A 20,478-nucleotide genomic window follows, 5' to 3' on the forward strand; every position below is an offset into this window, starting at 1 on the left:
ACTTCATCTCATTATTTTTTAAAATAAATTATGCACATTAAACTGCAGTTAAACTTTTAATAGGCCCAGTATTAAAGATTGCTTTTAAAGTGACAGGCCTGTGATGGCAAAGAATGAAAGCTCCGTGTTGAGAAGTAATAATATACCTCTGATTGCTTTGTTGTTTTCAAGAAGAGGCTGGATGAATCTTCGTCAGGGGTGCTTCAGGCTCATCCTGCACTGAGCAGGGGGTTGGACTAGAAGGTCTGTATGGCCCCTTCCGACTCTGTGATTCTGTGACAGGCAGGGCATGGTTATCTCTGCCGTATTCAACAGAGCTTGCTAATGACTCTCACAGGGGCATGATTGGATTGCTCCGATCTCCGGTCTAGGCACGCAGTACATTCTTAACCACAAAGATCTGCTTTGCTGGTCTCCTTTCCATTTTAGCAAAAAGACCAGGTTCCCCCTAGACCCACTGAAGCTCAGCCTCTTCCCAAGCCATCCATTCTTGAGACAGCCAAGGCTCCCAAGTCTATACTGCAGGATGCCGAAAAGATTCTGCGAGTGGTGCGCAAGAATAAGAAGGTTCTTGAAGAAAACCTGGAAGCCATTATTCGGGCAAAGGATGGCAGCGCCTTGCACTCTTTCATCGATGCTTTGACTGCGAACAGGTAGAGTCGGGCTGCTGTGATTCTATTTTTTTTCTTTTTATCTGCCTTCACACCCCGGCATTAGAGAGATTGGCATGGATCCAGTGGAAGATTTCTGCATGCTTTAGCATCCTTGCGCAAACAGAAGTGTGAGAAAAGCTTCACGCTTGCACCAGAGTAAGCATGGCATATCTCAAATTGCTTGTTCTGCTTGCACAATATCTTGCAATTTTGAGGCACTAATTTCTGAAAGCCAGTGTGGGGCAGTGGTTAAAATGTCAGACTAGATAATGCAATAGATGTTAATTGCACTTTCACCTTGCACTTTATAAATTTAAAAATGACTTAAACAAAATTGTATTATAGCGTATTTGATAGGTCTCCCAGGACCACAGTCCTTTATTGTTGTTTACTCTCTTCAAATCCACAAGGTTGTTGTGAGAGCAAAATGAGATTTGGCAGGAGAAAACCTTGTATGCCTTGACCTCTGAAAGAAGGGTAAGATAAAATGTGTATAAAGCTAGGTAGGCGTCTGAAAGACAGCACTGATATATGATATATGATAGACACAGAGTGGGTGGGTTTTTTTGTTCTCTTTTAATAAATTATTTCTGAGCCCTTTGAATGTTAGCTTGTCCTATTCTGGTAAATAACTCTAGGAAACTCTTTGTGTTTGTGTGGTCTATTGCCATGTTGATGGTGCAGGTCTTTCCAACCCTCCATATTACACATCATGAATAATCTTAAATTCCCAAAAAGAGTCCAGTAGCACCTTTAAGACTAACCAATTTTATTCCCAATTAATTCCCAGTGCTTTAAAAAAAAAGGAAAGCAGGCCTTCCCCCTTGGCACAAAAGTCTTTTTGTTTGAACAAATTCTCTTCCCCTTCATTTAGTAGGTATGTGTTCCACTCTTTGAAGTCTCCAGAGCATGATGTTCATACAGTCCAACTTTCTGGTAACACCTTTCAATTTTAAAATTAAAACCAGAAACTAAGTAGACCCACAAGAAGAGATGGGAGTCCAACAAAAGGAGAATAGCTTGAAAGATGGATTTTTAAAATAATGGACTAAAAAATGGGATTTCTGAAACAATACAAACCAGTAAAGAACATTAGTTCTACAATGTAATAGGAAAAGTGCAACAGACTGTTCTGAGCTGATCCAGGTGCGCGCATAAGATGGTGTCCTTGCCTTTCTCTCTCAGCTGTCTACCACAGAGTTCATGCGCCACTGTGGTGGTGGAGGAAGAGCTAGTCCACCTGCACCCAGAGCAGTCTGTAATGATGTCTTTGCCTTTTTCTTTTTCCTTAATATTTTTAGAAATGTACTAGAGGAGATACGGATCAGAAAGACTGTAGACGAATGGATCAAAACAATCAGCTTGGAAATCCAGGTATGGTTACAGGTAGATGAGCAAAGTAATAGGATATCACCACTTTTGAAAGCACACCCCATATTGAAATTATTTTATGCTGCAGTTGACTGAATGAAACATAGAAGCAGGCAACGGCTCAAAATATACTGCAGCATTTGGCAAAATGTGACCTGAACGTTTCTATGCCACAATACCTCTAATCTGCGCGCACCTGTCTCTCTGTATCCCATTCATTTTTGTTGAATGAGCGAATCAGAAGTCAGAGCTGCCCACAGATGTTCTCGCTGCATTCAAACTTTTATGTTTTGTGCTTAGGATGAAATGGCAAGGAAGGGCTGGGAGCAAGACAGAAATGACGATGCGCGCCAGAAGGGTTTCGGTCTCAAGGCCAAGCAGACTGTCAAGCAGGCGAAGGCCAGCAGAGAAATGAAACCACAGTCTCGGTATCCCCAAGGAAGCACAGCCAAACGGCCCTTGCCTGCTGCGAGGCCCTCTCAGAAGCCTTCACACAATGTGAGAATGCAAAGCTTGAGGTCCGTCAGGGGCAGTAAGGCTTGAACTCGGGAGCCCCCCGAAAGTAAGCCTCCTCGAGTTGTGCTTGGTCAAACCTCAGGCACAGAAAGAAATAAAGATGTGCACCATCGAGGCTCTGATTGGCAGGAAGTGTGAAGCCTCTTGGCTGGTCAGGTCTGCTGTGAACACTGGCAGCGTGGCCATGTTTTGTTCAGTTTATTTTTACAATTGATACCTTGCAACCCATCGGTTGTTCTCATGTAATGTAACAACAATATTAAAGCTATATAATAAAAAAACCCCAAACACAATAAAATATAATAATTGTAAAACAAGAAGAATATTCAAACAACAGGCTAGCTTTTAATAGACTGCACAGAAATGCAAACAGCTGTACTGGTAGCCGGTCTTACAAAAGCAACGGGACTAGACGGGACAGTCCTAAAACCCTTCGCTAAAAGTTTGGGAGAACTGAGGTGCTTTTTTACTTGCTTTAAGAAAAAAAAGAGAAATTCTCAGGATCTTGCCAAAGTCAGCACTTGCATGGTGTGGTTGTGGATTACACCCACAAATCAAGTTGTATACGACTTTGGTTCCTTGGACTCCCTCCAGATGTCGTTCAGCCTTTCCCTGTTACTGATTGTCGCTGTTGTTCACCAGTCATTAAGAGGCTTTGGGGTATGTATGTATGTTTGCTGTCAAATCGCACTCGCAACCAACTTATGGTGACCCCAGCAAGGGGCTTCCAAGGTAACTGAGAAGCAGAGGTGGTTTGCCAGTGCTTTCCTCTGCAGATTCTTCCTTGGTGGTCCTCTAGCCATGTACTGACCTTGCTTAGCTTCTGAGATCTGATGACATCAATGGGTTTAGACTGGAGTAACTCTGTTTGGATTTCACTGTATGCCATCTTCCCTCCCATAAAGGCAATACGGCTATATTATAACAACATGGTTGAGGATGGCTCTTTGATAAAGAGAAATGGACTGTGAACTGTACCACTGCGTATAGTAGGTGTTACCTGCACCTTAAAAACCAACAAAGCTCTCAGCTTTGACTCTGGAAAGTCATGTTTATCTTTAAGGTGCTTCTGGACTCAAATCTTGCTGTTCTACTGCAGACCCACAAAGCTACCCACTTAAAACTACCTCACAGGGTTGTTGTGAGGATAAAAAAAGAAGAGAAGAGACTTATGTAATCCACCTTGGGTGGCCATTGGAGAGAAAGGTGGGATATAAATGAAGTAAATTTTTTAAAAAACTGAATTTGTTAATTTTCATTTATAGTTTTCATTTCTCACTGGGACTCGAGGTGGAGTACAAATAAATCAATCAAAATATGATTACAATTTAGTGGTAGCAATATTTGAATCTAATGGCAAAAGTTCCTATAAAATTAAAGCTATTCAGTCAGTGAGCAGCTGACAAAATATGATAACATTCTGAGTCTAACTGCAAAGATACCAAGTAAAACAGTATAATACAGTTGGGCTGGGATTGAAGAACTGGAAGGGAAGAAAATCCAGGGCCTCCTGAACAGAGGTCGGTCCCTGAGCTGATCCATTACACGACAGCTGTCCTTCTTCACAGGAATGCCCTCCTGAACCATCCTGTTTTGCACATTCTGCGAAACGATAGAAGTCCATCGTTGCTATATTTCATCGGCTTTCTTAGTTTAAGTCCTTGCGGAAATCCATTTTCCCCCACACAGATTTCAGCATAAGCTGTAAGGGATGGGCCATGGTGCAGCAGTGGGACATCTCCTTTGCATACAGAAGGTCCCACTTTAGAAAGGATAATATAGCAGGTGATGTGAAAGATCTCAGCCTGGGACCCTGGAGAGCTGCTGCCCGTCAGAGCAGGCAATACTGACCGTGATAGACCAATGTTCTAACTCCGTGGAAGGCAAATTCATGTGCATGTGTTCATATATGTATTCATACTATGTAATTAGCCTTGAGTCTCAGTGAGAAAGGCAGACTATAAATTACATACGTACATAAAACAAACCTTGTTTCTGCCCCCTCCCCAATATTGAAATTTGTATGGCAAACTGGGGCAAGACCTGTATCTTTTGCATACTGTAGATATATTGCAAGGTATAAATAGCAGTTCAGGTAAGAGCCCTGTGGCGCAGAGTGGTAAGCTGCAGTACTGCAGCCCAAGCTCTGCTCATGACCTGAGTTCAATACCGGCGGAAGCTGGGTTCAGGTAGCCGGCTCAAGGTTGACTCAGCCTTCCATCCTTCCGAGGTCGGTAAAATGAGTACCCAGTTTCCTGGGGGTAAAGTGTAAATGACTGGGGAAGGCAATGGCAAACTACCCCATTAAAAAAAAAAAAGTCTGCCAAGAAAACGTTGTGATGCGACATCCCCCCATGGGTTAGCTATTTAGATAAAGGTGCAAGACTCGGTGCTTGCACCTTTATCTAAATAGCAGTTCACCTAACATGTTTTTATTCTCTCCTTTACCAAGGGTAGCATACATTGTGCCAGTTCACTCAGGGAAGGTTATGAGAATAACGGGCCAAGGCACACGCCCCACCCCCCCACACACATACACCTCCACAACAGCTTACATGGCAGAGCAGTCTTGGGATCCAGTTCTTCTCGGCCCAAATCTATCCCTCTGTCAGCTCTTTCTTCGCTTACGTTTTTTTTTTACAGAAATTTTCAGAAGGCATTTTCTGTTTTTATTTAGGTGCTTCTGAAAACGAGCACAGCAGTTCCAAATGAAGGGTATCTCTCTCAGATTTATGGGAGACCAATTTACCAGGGTCACAGGAGCACACTTAAGAAATCTCCGTATCTGAGGATCAATTCTCCGCCTCCCAAGTTAAAACCTCCAAGACCTAAATTAATTGAAAGTGTTAGAGGTAGGTGATGCATGCTTTTCTCAATACTTCAAATACTTACCAGTTTTTAATTCCCATTAGCCTATCACATTTTCATCCCACTCTGCTTACAAACAGCTCATGGTGTAGTGCATGGTTTTGCATCCTCTGTTTTGCTCCCACAACAACCCTGCAAAGTAGGTTAGGCTGAGAGGAAACAACTGGTCACCCAGCAAGCTTTATATCTCAGTGGGGATTTTTAATAGATTCGGATTTATGAGTGGGACCCATAATTTGGTGGTGTAGGAAATGTCTTGCAGTTGTCCTGAAGGGTGGTATATAAATCGAATGTTGTTGTCGTTATTGCATGTATAAGTCTTAAACTCAGGTTTGGGCATCTCCCTTAGGTTAAATTGGGCCGGCGCTTTGGAAAGTTGCTGCCGGTCAGATTAGCTCCTTCTTGGAAGGTGAGCTGGGACACCTGCTTACGTCTGACTGCTTTCTTGTTTCCAGATTTTAAATAACCTGTAAGACTGTGTAGCAGCTGTAACGATCAAAATTAAACCTTTTTATAATCCACTGAGCAATCTGTTCTCTCAGCCTCTTTCCTTCAGTCCTGTAAAGTGGATCTCTGTTACGGATAGGATCTCTCCTACAGATCCACCCAAGGAAGTGGGGTTAGGGAACCAGCCCCCGCCACTCCATTACGTGCTTCCTCCTGTGGAAAGAGCTGAGCATGCTGACCCATCACTGGGTCAGAGATCAAGGACGGTGGTGCAGCTGGATTGGAGTCCAGTGACACCTTAGTGACCAGCAAGATTTTCAGAGTGCAAGCTTTCGAGAGTCAGAGCTCCCTTCTTCAGACATGAGTAGGAACGGAGTCCCTGAGCCTTTATATCCCAGCTGAAAGTGGGTAGGGTGTTACAAGGGAGGGCATCAGGATGTGAAAGTACAATGCAGCTGGTATGGTGACGATTGTTCCCAGCAGCGGGCTTCCGTTTTTTGGATTCTGCACATAGAGGCTGGCATTTCTGTGCTGAGTTAGAAGCACTGGGGGTAGGTACAGAAAAATATCCAGCCTGTTCTTTATACAGCCCTCTGCTTTTAACCTCACAATGCAGCCATTACGAAAGCCTGCTCTGAAAACCCACACTGTTGTCAGCTTGTGCTTGCTGGAGACTTACTGTTGTTTCATTGTCCTTGCAGGTACCAAAGTCAAATCAGCGAAGACGCAGACAGGTCCCTGTGTACACAGCAAAGCCACTAGCCCTAAAAAGCCTCGTCCACGTTCTGCTCCTGGCCGGGAACTCCAGTTTCTCTTCAGCCCCATCAGAGAGGCACCCGATGCCTCTGGTCCTCTAGAAGGCCATCTCATTCCAATGGCTGTTCCATTAGGTATGGACAAAAACCCCTAGGAAACTTCGTTCTTTCACATGCTCTGCTTTGGAGAAAATCCTGCTGCTGCTTCCTATGGAGGCTCAAAAGGGACTTTTCTGAGTTGTTTGAAAGCCGATTGGTACAGGGCTGTTGTTTGGGAGCATGAGAGAATGAGATAGAAAACGGGCCTCATTTAATGAGCTTCCGGTGCACGTTCCTGCTGTGTCTTTTGATGACCCTCACTAATACAGTAGAAATGTTTTACGAAAGAAGTCGAGTGGCTCAGTCAACAAGGTGAAATACGCACCGTCTGTTGTAGGTGCACTTATCCATCCCTAGATGTCACTCTGCTAAATGGAAGTGCCAAGGCCAACAGAGAGAAAAAATTGATTCTTTGGCATCAGAGTTGGGGGAAAATATCAGAACTGGGAAGACAACAGAAGCAAACTGGAAACTAGTTAAACATTTAGTCTGGTAGTGGAGTGACTTTCCTGGCTGAGCAGCTCAATTCCTGCGCGTGCTTTGCTAATGACCAATACATCTTTAGGTGAAGTTGAACTTTCTCAGAGGCAGCCCAGTTTTCTTTCAAGTGTTAACACCTGGTTTTTAAGTCTGATTGGGGCTCTTCACCCTTTGCCTCGCCGTAGTTGCTCTTGATACAGTAGACTGAGGGAGCAGACCTCAGATCTAGAGGAGTTAGCCTTGCTAGTCTGTAGTAGTGAAATAGTGAAGAGTCCAGTAGCACCTTTAAGACTAACCAACTTTATTGTAGCATAAGCTTTCGAGAGCCACAGCTCTCTTCATCAGATGCATCGTCAGATGCATCTGACGAAGAGAGCTGTGGCTCTTGAAAGCTTATGCTATAATAAAGTTGGTTTTGACCTCAGATCTGTGCATGTTCCCATCCTTTCTGTGCACGTGGATTATTTCCCCGGGGCTGTGTGCACCCAAGCATATGCCTGGTATATCTTCCAGAAATGAACATTGCAGGCTGTGGAAGACAGCTTGTATCAAAAAGGCAGTTTAACTGTATTATGGGTCTGCTATAACCGTCCTTTGGAAATTACGATTATTATAAAGATCTTTCTATATATCCTTTGACCCAATCACATTTTGTTCATTTTTATTTTGTCTGTAATGTCTTCTGCTTCAGGATTTATTAAGGACGTTTCTCTCCCATGTCCCTTTTGCTTTTTCATTAGGTCAGAAACAAAGCAGCAGCGTCTCACCCGAACCCGCAGGAATAATCATCGGCCAATTCCACCCTGTTACAGTGACAACCTCCATTCCTCCTGCTCCCCCAAAGCTGCAGCCAAGTGTGCAAAAGCCAAATATTGCCGTAATAGAGATGAAATCGGAGAAGAGGGATCCTCCCAAGCTCGCAGTGCAGGTAAGGAACCAGAAATGCTTAACTGGATCAGTAAAGGTGTAGCCCTGATTATCCCTGCCTCTGTGTCTCTTCAGTTCTTGAATCGTTCTCAGCGATGAGTGATCCGCTGTTTAGGGCCCACTGCTCCTACGAGGCCCAGCCTTGGGCAGCAGCAAGGATTTGAGGCCCCTGCCTGCCCAGCGTTGGCCCAGCCCTTCCCATTCTCTCTCCGTTTGCAAAGGGTTGGTGGGCTGTCTTGCTCACCCATTGCCACTCACTCTTTCGAGTGACTGTGCAGCAGTCCCTTGCTCGTTGCTATACCAGAACAGCTCATAAGAACATAAGCAAAGCCATGTTGGATCAGGCCAGTGGCCCATCCAGTCCAACATTCTGTCACACACAGTGGCTAGAAATCCAGTGCCATCTAAAGGACTGTCAGTGAGGCCAGGACACCAGAAGCCCTCCCACTGCCTTCCTTCCAGCACCAAGACAACAGAGCACCACCTCCCCACAAAGAGAATACCATCTATATCGCGGTTTCAGGTGCCCCCCTCCCATGTGCAATCGTGTCAGTTTACAAGTAGGATGGGTCCGTAGGTCAATGCTCGCTTGCCTTTTCTCTGTCCACCCCTGAATGATAGGCAGTAATGGGCAATGAGAGATAGTAAAGGCCACCAGAAAGCATTTTGCCACCTGGAACAAGCTTTGATGGTGAGATCGTTGTTCTCCTCCTTTGCGATGGCTCTGTTCTTTCCATTGGGAGATTAATATTTGATGTGTGCCCAGTAAAAAAGTGTAGAATCAGTATTATAAATTAGAAGCCAATACCTGTATATACATTAAGTGGTCTTTCAGGGAGACTGGGCAGGACTCTTGAAACATCTGAAAGACTAGCACAGTTTCATTCTAGCAGAAGCATTTGTGGACTTAGAGCCCTCTTCGTCAAATGTGTATCATGGGTCCTCATTAGACAAGACATTTATATATGAGGTTACAAAGAAGGAAAATTGTAAATGGCAGGATCCCCAAGGGCAATGAAATACAGGGTGAGATGTAACCATGTAAAATTCAAATGTAATTTTTAAAAAGCCCAGAAATAGTCACAGTAACAGCAACTGATGATGATATGATCTCCCTTCTTTTGCAAAGTAAGTTAACAGTTGAGTGATCTTAGTTCCTTATTCAGCTCCTCGGGTTGGAGTGGAGGAAGGGGGTTGAGATGAATTCTAATTCAGCAGTTCCATGCCGGCATCTCTCTCTTTGAATGTCTTTTGCTGGAGAGCAGCAGGCAGTGATATTCACGGTACAGGTTGCCCTTTGGCTGGCAATGCTACCAAACTGTGACTCCGAGCGAAGATGAAGTGCACATGCCTGAGGAGTGACTGGGGCTCATGTCCCCCTCCCATGTCAGAACATACGACAATAGTCTGAGGAACTTGTGAGTTGCTGTTCTTTTCCAGGTGCTCCCGAACGTTGACATCGATAGCGTTTCAAGCGGCAGCCCAAGTGGAAACCAGATCCCTTCCATGCCCCTTCCTACCAAGGCACTGATGCAGGTAGTTACTCAAGCTTGGACCCCAGATCCCATTTTTTATCCTTCCCTAGCTCCGGCCCAGCCTTCCTGTACCCATCCCCAGCGTACTTACCAACACCTGGGCTAATGGCAGCAGCACCACCTGGGGGGAAACCCCATTCCCACCTCCTCCAGCCCGAACTCTCCCTCGGAGCTAAAATGACTAAACTGAGGCTATCGTACATTGGCCACATCACGGGAAAGAAAATGCAAGGAAAAGTTGAGGGCAGTAGGAAAAGAGAGAGACTCAAAATGAGATGGCTTGACTCAATAAAGGAAGCCGTGTCCGCCACTTTTCGAGATCTGAGAAAGGCTGATGGTGATAAGATGTTTTGGAGTTCATAGGGTTGCCATAGGTCAGAAGTGATGGCACATACACACAGTTGGCCCCTGAAAAGGCCCTGCTCCTCACCTTTATAGAATTTGCATAAATGAATCAAAGTTCAGCAGGACTGGGGCAGGAGAAGCAGAGGTACTAACAATGCAATACTGGGCAGACTTACTCCAGATTAAGCCTGCTGAAATTGGCAAGCTTAAATTCTGCATTGCGTGGCCCTCCAAGTTTTGTAATTTGCTGAATTTCAAATACTTTGTGTCACCTCCCTTGTCGGAGATGTTTAAGTTCATCGCTGACTTTTCTTCTGTCCTCCTACGTACACTTTCCCCCCAGCCCCAGTTCTCAATGAATCCACTGTAGGCTGTTTCTCTGGGCTCCGGATTGCAGAGCCAGGGGCCTTTAGGGAGACAGCTGTTGTAATCCTGCTGTGTCTTCTATAGCTAAATCTCAAGGTTTGCTTGCCCTGTCAATTGCAGACCACTCCAGAGGACAGCTGGCACCAGGAAGACGAACTCAGGCTTCCTGGCACCGACTTCGCTGAGGTTACGGATGTCACTCAGGTGAGTTTTCTTTTGCACGGGAGGAAACACAATCCGTCATTTGAACAAGACCATTATCACCCATCAAATGAGCTGCTTAGTGGTCTGCTTTTATGAATGTTTATTCGTTTCCAAGAGACTCTTAAAGAAATGAGCATATCGAGTTCCATTTGTTGCAGGCAGTGATGGAACTTCCATTTTTTTTTTTTGGTAATGCATCTGAAATGCACTTCCAAACAAAGTGAGGGAGGAGGGATTTAGGGGTTGTTATTTTTTTTTTGTTTTTTTTAAAGAAATTTTTATTGGGTGAGTAAAAATTAATATTACAGATTTTCAATTGAAACCCTCATTTCCATATTCTCCCACCCTTTCCCCCCCCCTTAATCTAAGACTTCCAACAGTTTTCCAACCCGCTGTCTAAACCTACTACTTATATCTCCTTTTCTATTCTTAACTGTCTTAATATGCTACTGAGATAGATAATATATGTTGAATTAAGCAAAACCTAACATCAAACTATCAATTACATTATATTTCTAACTTATCTCCCCTCTTCTTTTGTAAAGATCAGTATCTCTTCCTTTCTGTAAGCTTAATAGTTATCTAACAACCATAATTCTCCCTTTACGTCCCACTTCTTTTCCAAATACTGTTTTAACTTCCCCCAGTCATTAAAAAATTCTTCTGGATTCTGTTCTCTCAACTTTCTCGTCATTTTGTCCATTTCTGCCACGTACAGCAATTTTTGTATCCAATTTTCAATAGATGGTACTTCTTGCATCTTCCATTTCTGAGCATATAAAATTCTTGCCGTTGTTGTCATATAGAATAATAAAGTTCTTTGTTGCCTGGGAATCTCTTCTAATTTCAAATTTAACAACAGTAGTTCTGGGTTCTTATTTATTGGGATTTGTAAAATTTCAGTCATAGCTTCTGTAATATCTCCCCAGAACTGCTTTGCTACCTCACAGGTCCACCACATATGATATAATGGGGGTTGTTAATTTATTGTGGTTTTAACTGTAAATGTTTATAATCTACTATTGTAAGCCACTTTGAACTATTTGGAAAGGCGGGGTAAAAATATTTTACTAAATAAACAAACTGCATGATTTCATACTTGGCATGAGGCCTGGCTTACATGCAGCAGTGCCAGCCCACTTGTTACCAGAACTGCTATTTATGGGGAAATTAGCATGCAGTCTGGGTTTAATTAGTGCGGATCTCAACAAGCTATACCAGAGTCCGTCTTCCAGATTACTCGTGCAATAAAGAGGCAAGGACTAATAAGTTCAAAACGTGTTTACTAATAGTGTTGGCGTATGCCTACAATAACACACACAAGCAAGGTACATAACAAGAACTAAGAAAGAAAGAGTAGGAAAAATAGAGCCGTTTGCATTAGCAGGGAACCCACTTGAGGTCGAAGAAGCGGGGTGATATCTAATGTCTGCACTGGACACGCAGAGTGATGGTCGGGGTTTCAGATAGGAATGGCACGCGCCTCATGGCAGGCAGAGCCTGCTTAAGTACCCAAAAATGTACCCTGAGGCGGGGGCCTTCCATGTAGTTCTCAGGAGGGGAAACAAAAGCTTGATGGTTCTGTTAACGCTAATGGGCCACTTTAGGGTCTGATTGTGACACCTCGGGAAGAGGGGACAAAGGAGGGGAGGGGAGTGCCGGGCGGGTTGATCGAATCTGCCAGGAAGCTGGAGTTGTCTTGATGGCATCTGCCCTGGAATGCGGTGGTTGTATTGACATACGTCCATTAGGTGTTCTGGGCAGCTGGCACGTAGCTTCTATCTCAGGGTGGCTTCCAACGATATGCATATCAGGGTGAGGCTGGGCGCTGTGGACGTGACAGGAGCGCATTCGCGAAATGGCAGCCTCAGAATAAACTGTCCACGTTGTTTCTTTGCTGCCTGGGAACTTGGCTTCTTCCTTGGCACGTCTTGGGCTTGCTAGCAGGCTGCCCAGGGGTGAGGGCAGACCCAGTGACCGTCCTGCAAGGGGCTGTCCGCGGGAACTGACCAGGGAGGGGGGGCGGCCAGGCTCGTGGAGGGTCCGTCCGGCTGGCACCGTGCTGCTAGTGGCATGGCTCTGGGCCCAGGTGAGGTGGGTGTCCAAGGAGGCAGGAAACAGGCAGAGGTGGCACGGCCCATTACAGCAGAGAGAACAGGAAGCAGGCATGGGCAATACTGCCCTTAAACAGAGTCTTTGGTGGAGCCTCTAAACAACAAGGCAGGAAACTGACACAGTTCATAGCAGGCCCCATAACAGGAGGAGGAGGCCCCTGGCAACACACTGACCAGGGCAGAAGGACTGCATGCCAGAGTGCTGCTGAACCTGTGGCATCTGCGCTGCAAGCCTGGCCCCAGGACTGTTCTGGCACGTGCAGGGTTGGGGGAGTGGTCGTGCCGCTGCATAGCCCCACATCTTGACTTCAGAGGTCCTGTTCATAATGAGGTTGATTTAGACACAGCAGGCGTGGCATCCCGAGCTTTTAAAGGTTTTTAAATGTATTTATTTAAAAACCTTTATTTAGCCACCTTTCTACCTTGCAGGAACTCAAGGCAGCTTTTTTTTAGCATCATGATGTCACTTCCTGTTCCAAAACAGGAACATCGGTCAATGTCAGGCATTGGTCAGTGCCATTTTATTTATTCGTTTAATTTATCTAAAACATTTTTAACCTCATTTCTACCCTGCAGGAACTCAAGGCGGCTTACAATATAAATAAAATAATAAAATGAATAAAAACAGAGTTTAAAAACACAATTTAGGGCTGCCAGTGAACATAAACACAAAGTTAACTAAAAGCGGCCCTAAATAAAAATGTTTTCAGCTGCCTCTTGAAGATTGACAGTGAAGGAGCAGGCGTACCTTCCCAGGGATGCTTTTCCGTAATCGTGGGGCTGCCACTGAAAAGGCCCTCTCTTGTGTACCCCCCAGTTGAGCTTCGTTAGCAGATCGGACAGCTAGGAAGGCCTCTCCCTGTGAAGGAGGGAGAGGCCTCCTTCCTGGCAGGAACATATGGGAGAAGATGGTCCTTCCGATACCCTGGTGCGAAGCCATGTAGGGCTTTAAATGCCCAAAACAACACCTTGAATTGTGCTCGGCCAGTACACACTCCTTTTCCCTTCCTCATTGGCTCTCTCTTGTAGCTCTTCGGCTTGACTGATCACAGTTCTTTGTCTAGCTTTAGCAGCTTGCTTAGTTTCCCGGTGGATGTGTTTCTTACACATTTTTTCCACTTGGGTTGGTTCCAGAGGTCATTTTCTGCTCATGGATGGAAGGAGGAAGGTCATTTTTTTTCCTGATTCCCTCTTCTCTTTCTGTCCCTATGCTGGTCCTCCCTTGTCCCCCAGACCAGCATTTGGGGAGCAAGGTGGGCGACCACAGGAGCACAAAGGCAGCGAAGCCCTAGGGATACTTTGGGTCCAAGCTCTGAGAAGTGTAATACGCTGGTACATTTATCAGTTGAGGTTCTTCTGCATCCCCTGTCAAAGGGGCTGCTTAATAATCGTGGCAATTCAAAACAGAGCTTATCAATAAAAGCCAAACAATCTAACTATATCCCATTGCTATTAAACAAGTTCTGTAGCAGCCATTTTGTGGACGCTCTGTGGCTGCGGCGTTGAATTTCCGCCATCCTGGCTTCTTGTTTATTTTTTAATTGAAAGCAAAAACTAGTTGCAGTGGCCCGCGTCCTCCCACTCCACTCAGGAAAGCCTGAAATCTTCTTCCAGTCCAAGGAGGAGCTTCATCCAACTTCCCCCAGAGGAAGAGCCCCTTAGGCCGGATGGAAGGTTTCAGACTCTGCCAGGTCGAGTGGCAGGATCCATGTCAGTGCGGCCTATACGGTTCCATAAGACCCACCCTGTTATTACACCTTGTCTAGCCTGAGCCGAGCAGCACTTGGTGCTAACTCTCCCACCCTTCTCCCTCACTGCAGCCAGCTGTGCCCCCCCCCCCAAAGATGCCTCTGCAGGTCAGTGGATCCCTGGGTAATGCGTGGAAGTGGTCTGCAGTGGCAGAGATCCGTGGAAGCCGCCCTCTCCCTTCTGCTGGCCCAAGACATGGTTAGACTTGGGAGCAGGAGTTCTCCTGTTGAGAGAAAATACCACCCCCTTGACCGAGGCACGAGGTCTTAATGCTTTGCTCAAAGCAAAATCAGGTGTGGACACTTTTAACACTTCTGAGCACATTGTTTTAAAGGAACAGAGACTGCCCCAACAAAACCCGTAAGATCCTCATGTACCACCGATGTCAAAGTTCCTTGTGGAACGCTGATGTTTTGCTGTGTTTTCTCATTTGAGAGCTGAGAATTTCTCCAAATTTCATAATGCAAACTGGTGCTGTTACTTCCTGAGACCTAGCTGCCTGCCAGCCATCACGGAGTCAGCCACCTCTGCAGATCCCTTGGGAATTTCATAGAAATAGATAATAATAAATAATCCGTGGCATCAACAGCTGATTCCCCCCCCCCCCGGTGAAAGACAGATAAGGATAGGATGCCCTGGCCTTCCTTCAGGGTACCTTTTCCAATTGTAGGGTGCAGCATGAGCTGCCTTTTATGCTTAATGCTGTATTGACACGATTGCTACCAATGTTTTTCGTTGTTTTGATGTATTTATGTTGTGAATCCGCTCTGAGCCCGCTTGTGGGGAGAGCGGACTATAAATTCAATAAATAATAAATAAGGAAGGAGCATGATTACCAAGAGGGAAAGAGCATCCCCGGCCATTTATCTTTTCACTCTGTGCCAGGAATCTTAATGGCTTCTGATTCCAGTATAAGATTTGCACACTAGAGAGAATCCTGCTCTCTAATAGGAACATTATGTGAATCAGGAGGCTTTTCTGAGAGAGAGAAGGAGATGGAAGAGTGCCGTGTAGAACCCTCATTATCAGTTGCTTGGTTATCAGGCAGCCTGACTTGCCAGGGTGGTGGGAGAGCCACAGACCCTTCGCCCTTCCTTTGTGTGCACTGTTATTTACACTGGAATCAAAAAGACAGGCAAAAAGGGTGTGTATTTCCCCCCTCCTTCTAACCACCTAGGGGAAAGAGTGGCTGTGAGGTTTAAAAAGCAAAGTGGAGTTGCCTAGCCTCTTATCTGTGGCTTGTGCAAAGCCAGCCGCTGATGAAGCCGCCGTAAAAGACACCAGGAGCGCAGCTCCTTGCAGTGGGGACCTGGGTATTCTGCTGTTTATTTTCCATTTTCTCCGGAATGGCTTTCATCATGTCTCTGGCAGTTCAGACTGTGTTTTCAGCCACAAGGCCTTCCAAAACATTCCAGCTCTAGCACATGTTTGGCCCGAGATTGTGTGGGCGATGAGCTGGAAGATGTGCAAGAGTCAGCTTTAATCAGAAAGCGTATATGTTGACATCTCAAGATGGGAGAGATATCAAAGACTTCAAACAAAAAACCCTCCAAACTGCTTTGCTGAAAGGACACACACCCTCAGAAATGTTCACAAAATGTTTGGCAGCTCACTTGTCTTTCTTTATGGAAAGTTATGAACCGAGGTAGCTTTGAACTGTGTGGAAGGCAAAACGTTTGTGTTGGGCTTGCTCCCCTTTGCTCTCACTTCTGATTGGCTGTGGTGACCCACATGACTTTGTTTATGGCTGTTCACAACACTGCTACCCTAGCTGTAGCTCTGCGGCATTGTTGACAATATCATATGGCTCGCCACAGCATGTCAGATTAATTGGCAAGTGAGGGCACATGAAGCTGAGGATAGTGAAGGTAAGGGAGGTAAATAGTCAAGTGATTTTATTTATGGCTATTCACAACACTGCCACACTACTTGTAGCTCTATGACATTGTTGACAATATCATGTGGATCGCCACAGCATGTCAGATTAATTGGCAAGTGAGGGCACATGAAGCTGAGGATAGAGAAGGTAAGGACGATAAATAGTCAAGAATAAGCAGTAGCAAAATGACATTGTGTGGTTTCCCGTTTTCCATGCTTTGATTTTTATTTTACACTCATTGTGAATCCCTTTTTGGTACTGACAGATCAGTTGCCAAATTTGGTAAGACTACAGAGAGAGTGCATTTTGACTGAGCTCTACTTTTTTGTACTTAACACTCTTAAGGAAATGTCAGAGAGAACCGATAGGAATAACAAAGTATTATCATTAGTCATTGGGAAAAGATGGTACTTTTGTTCTCGAGATGAGTTATGGCCACGAGTGTCTGTGTTTCAGTGGCATAAATTTTGCATGCTTGCTAACCTTTGCATCTGCAGGAAAAGATAATGGGAACCATACTGGAGCTCGGGAACGAATGTTGCCCATGAATATTAGTGTGGGAAACAGACCGTCTTGTTGCCATGTGTTTGCAAAGCATGTACAGAAAGAGCCCATGAACAGATGCTTCCTCTAGCACTCTGCTTTAAGACATAGAAGAAGGTGGCCGATTCTAGGAAAATTGTTGCCCTTGAATCTGGGAGACATGGATTTGGATCCCATCTCGCCATGACTGTCAGCAAGTTGCCCACATTCAGGACTTTGTACATGCCTTGATCTGGGGTCAATAATGTTTAAAAGCAGCCATGAAGACCCTTTGATTTAATTTGGGCCTGGGGTGGGGTGGACTGTTAACTTTTTCTTCCTCTGTTGTTATCCTGATATGAAAAACAGTATGTGTTTTTTTTTAACCTTGCGGGTGGAGGGAGACAAAAGAGGAGCTGTTTTTTCCCTACCAGAACTGGTAGTGGTAGTGGTGGTACGTGACCTCTTCCAGGGAACCTGCACAGAGGGGGGGAAATTAGGCACACACACACACCCCGCCTGCCCCATGCACACATGCTAAAACCCTATCCAAATCAGAATAGGGTACGCTTTTTAAGGGGAAAGTATACTTTGGGAAAAGCCATCATTGACAGTCCTTGAGTTTCTTCCTACCCTTTCTCTAACAAATGTCATAAATAAAATTAATTCAATTCCCATGTAAAGTGCAGTTTAGCCCTTTGCCTCAGTCTCTTCTCTGTAAGATGGGGATAACAGTAACCTGCCTGTTGCAGTTAGAGAGAAGGAATGGGACTGTTTTATCGAGTCAGCTGTTTGGTTGGATCCCGGGGACCATTTCCACCAACGGTCTGGGATTCTGCACTTACATTGGCAGAACGGAATTACGCTTCCTCCCCAATTCTAGGGCAGCCACAGCTGTTGGTGTGAATCAGACAGGAGGAGCACGGGGTGGGGATCATTGAAAATCACCCTCCCCTTTCCATTAGCAGACATTATTCGCGAGGCCCAACCAAAAACTTAAAACAATTTGTAGCCTGTTTTTCTACTAAAGGGACCCAGAGTTGCCTGCCTAAAATGGTAATGTACACATAAACAGAGCAGGAAAACAGGAGAAATCCACGGGCAGCATCCCAGGAACCTAGCAACCAGTTCTGTGTGCCCAGTGTAGCTTCAGTCATGTGTTTCTTGACCGGCTGCTTCCCGAGCCAGATAGCAAAGTCCTTTTTGAAACTGGGGGTAGGCAGATTTCAAACCATTTCTAATGTGGAGGGGGCTGGAGGCAGAGCTTGTGGCTCAACAGAACAGGCCCCGTATCCTCACTGGCTATAGCCTTAAGTCCTCTTCGGATCCCAGCCCCTATATTCTCCCTACCAACTCCCCCCCCCCCGCCCCTAATTGCTTCCATATCAAGCTTGTCTTGATGCTCATCCAAACTGTTCTCTCCAGCTCAGGCTTCCAGCTTTTATTTGGGTCAACAACACAGCCAGCTACCGTCGTTAGCAGGGATCTTCAGGCCTGCCAAGAGTAGGCATCCAGCATGTGGAATGCAGCACCCTCAGAAAGAAAGGGAACCTGGTTAAAAACAAGATGTTGCTGGGTGGAGTTGGGCTGTGTATGTGCGGGCCTAGTGTATTTTTATCCCACCCTTCCCCCGGGGAGCACAGGGTGGCGTAGATTTCTTGCCCCTCCTCTTCATCATTGCTTGAACTTGCGAAGCAGGTTATGCTGAGAGTGTTGGACTGGCCCAAGGTCACCCAGCCAGCTTCCGTGGCAGAGCGGGCGTTCGAATCTGAGTCCCTCTCTAACCATTCTCTAACAGAGCTGCCCGCGGCGCTCTGTGATGTGAGTGCAATTTGTCTACCCTTTGGAACGACGCTTTATCAAGCAATATGCTCAGCCCTGAAGCTGACTGGGGTGTGCTGATGACTTGCTTGGCTTTTGCTGCCGTTAGGATGAAGGGGACGGGGACGACGAAGGGATTCCGGGATTCTTGGAACCGTTTCTGGAGTTCAACAGGCGAAGTGAGACGGGGTCTCCGCAGTACAGCGGCCCGCCATTCCCACCAGTGGCTCCTGCTCCTCACCCCTCGGTAGACATTCTGGACGAAATAATAGAAACACGGGAAACTTTGGAAAACAAGCTGGTTAGTTGGTGAGTTCTCAGGGCCGTGACGATGAAGTGGTGGTAAACTTCGCAGGAGGGCAAACCCGAAACACGTACGGGACCTTTCTGCAACATTCTGGGTTGTTTTTTCTTGCTAAAGTGCCCTTGATGCGTGTGAGCTTTGCATAGTATCAGATGCCCAAAAAGGCCGTTCCAATGGTGAGGAGGAGCTTTCAGGCAAAATGTTGACAGTGGGTGAGGCAACGGACTTGGCTCCTGTGATCTGACAGCGGAAGGCATGATGGCTGTGGGTCCTTCCCACATTCCCCCTCCCCTCCCAGCAGTCCCTTCTGACTCCAAGGAAGTGTGTTCATGGAAGTTCCTTGATTTATTTACTTCCTCTTCTCCCGAAAGTAGACCCAGTGTAGCACAACGTTCTCCCCGCCTCCATTTTATCCTCCCAACAACCCAGTTCGATAGATTAGGCTGCATGTGTGACTGGCTCAAGGTCACCCAATGAGCTTCCATGGCAGAATGGAGTTTCAAACCTGGATCTAGATCCAGAGGAGTTAGCCATGTTAGTCAGTAGTCGCAAAATAGTAGAGAGTCCAGTAGTGCCTTTAAGACTAACCAAGTTTATTGCAGGATAAGCTTTCGAGAACCATAGCTTTCTTCGTCAGACGCATTGTCAGCTTTCGAGAACCTCAGCTTTCTTCATCAGATGCATCATCAGCTTTTGAGAACCACAGCTCTCTTTGTCAGATGCATTGTCAGCTTTTGAGAACCACAGCTCTCTTCGTCAGATGCATCTGATGAAGAGAGCTGTGGTTCTCGAAGGCTGACAATGCGTCTGACGAAGAGAGCTTTAGTTCTCAAAAGCTCATGCTACAATAAAGTTGGTTAGTCTTAAAGGTGCTACTGGACTCTTTAATATTTTTATACCTGGCTCTGACACTCTGGCCACCATGTTGGCCCATCATAGACTAATAGCCATGCAGGTCGGTGCAGGGCATTGAGGAGGAAGGAGGAGAAATCGCCCCCTGGTCCTCAGAATTGGTGCTTGCAGAAGGAGGTGGCAATTTCATCTCATCGGTGCAGCCCTGGCTTCTATAGCCCTGAGAACTAGAAGGATTGCTGATGTTTGTGCCTGCAGATTGCAGCATTAAGCCCAACACAAGGGAGAGAAAACAAGAAAGGCAGAGACTGGGTGGTGGGGGTAAAGTGCTAATGCATTGAAAGACGCTGAGGTTAAGGGTTAGGCATACCGAGTTAACTCAAAGTGTCACAGAAGAAGAGGTTTGGAAGAATTTGAGGACAAGAGAGTGGCCACAGTCTGGTAGGGAGTCGTAGGCCGAAAAGACTCTGGAAAATCTGAGAATGCTGAGAGTTGGAGTTGGAGAAGGTACTATGGTCACGGTTTGGGGTCTGTGAGGAGACGAGGGCACAGAAATATGACAGGCCAGGTCTATGATGCATCTGGAAGGTAAGGATTTGGCCTTTGTGTTGAGAGCAGAAAGCAAGCCAGCCAAGGGATTTTGCATGGTCTGAACAGTGAAAATCTGTTCT

At 45.8% G+C, this 20,478-nt stretch overlaps 1 protein-coding gene across 4 annotated transcripts in view; it reads left to right on the plus strand.

Moving 5' to 3' along the window:
- The window catches only part of KIAA0586 (KIAA0586 ortholog), a 152,547-nt gene that overhangs the window by 30,128 nt on the left and 101,941 nt on the right, over window positions 1-20,478 (plus strand). For all 4 annotated transcript variants that reach the window (XR_008596518.1, XR_008596519.1, XM_054971254.1 and 1 more), the window contains 9 exons: window positions 430-653; window positions 1,955-2,027; window positions 2,325-2,522; window positions 5,218-5,392; window positions 6,557-6,745; window positions 7,930-8,117; window positions 9,557-9,652; window positions 10,483-10,566; window positions 18,761-18,960. Coding sequence is in view for 2 of the 4 variants with exons in the window: in XM_054971254.1 (XP_054827229.1) it covers window positions 430-653; window positions 1,955-2,027; window positions 2,325-2,522; window positions 5,218-5,392; window positions 6,557-6,745; window positions 7,930-8,117; window positions 9,557-9,652; window positions 10,483-10,566; window positions 18,761-18,960 (1,427 nt within the window). In the remaining 2 variants the exon portion in view is untranslated. The remainder of the gene's footprint in view (window positions 1-429; window positions 654-1,954; window positions 2,028-2,324; window positions 2,523-5,217; window positions 5,393-6,556; window positions 6,746-7,929; window positions 8,118-9,556; window positions 9,653-10,482; window positions 10,567-18,760; window positions 18,961-20,478) is intronic.

The sequence above is a fragment of the Eublepharis macularius genome, chromosome 2 (genome assembly GCF_028583425.1).
Source record: "Eublepharis macularius isolate TG4126 chromosome 2, MPM_Emac_v1.0, whole genome shotgun sequence".
NCBI classification, from domain to species: Eukaryota; Metazoa; Chordata; class Lepidosauria; order Squamata; family Eublepharidae; genus Eublepharis; species Eublepharis macularius.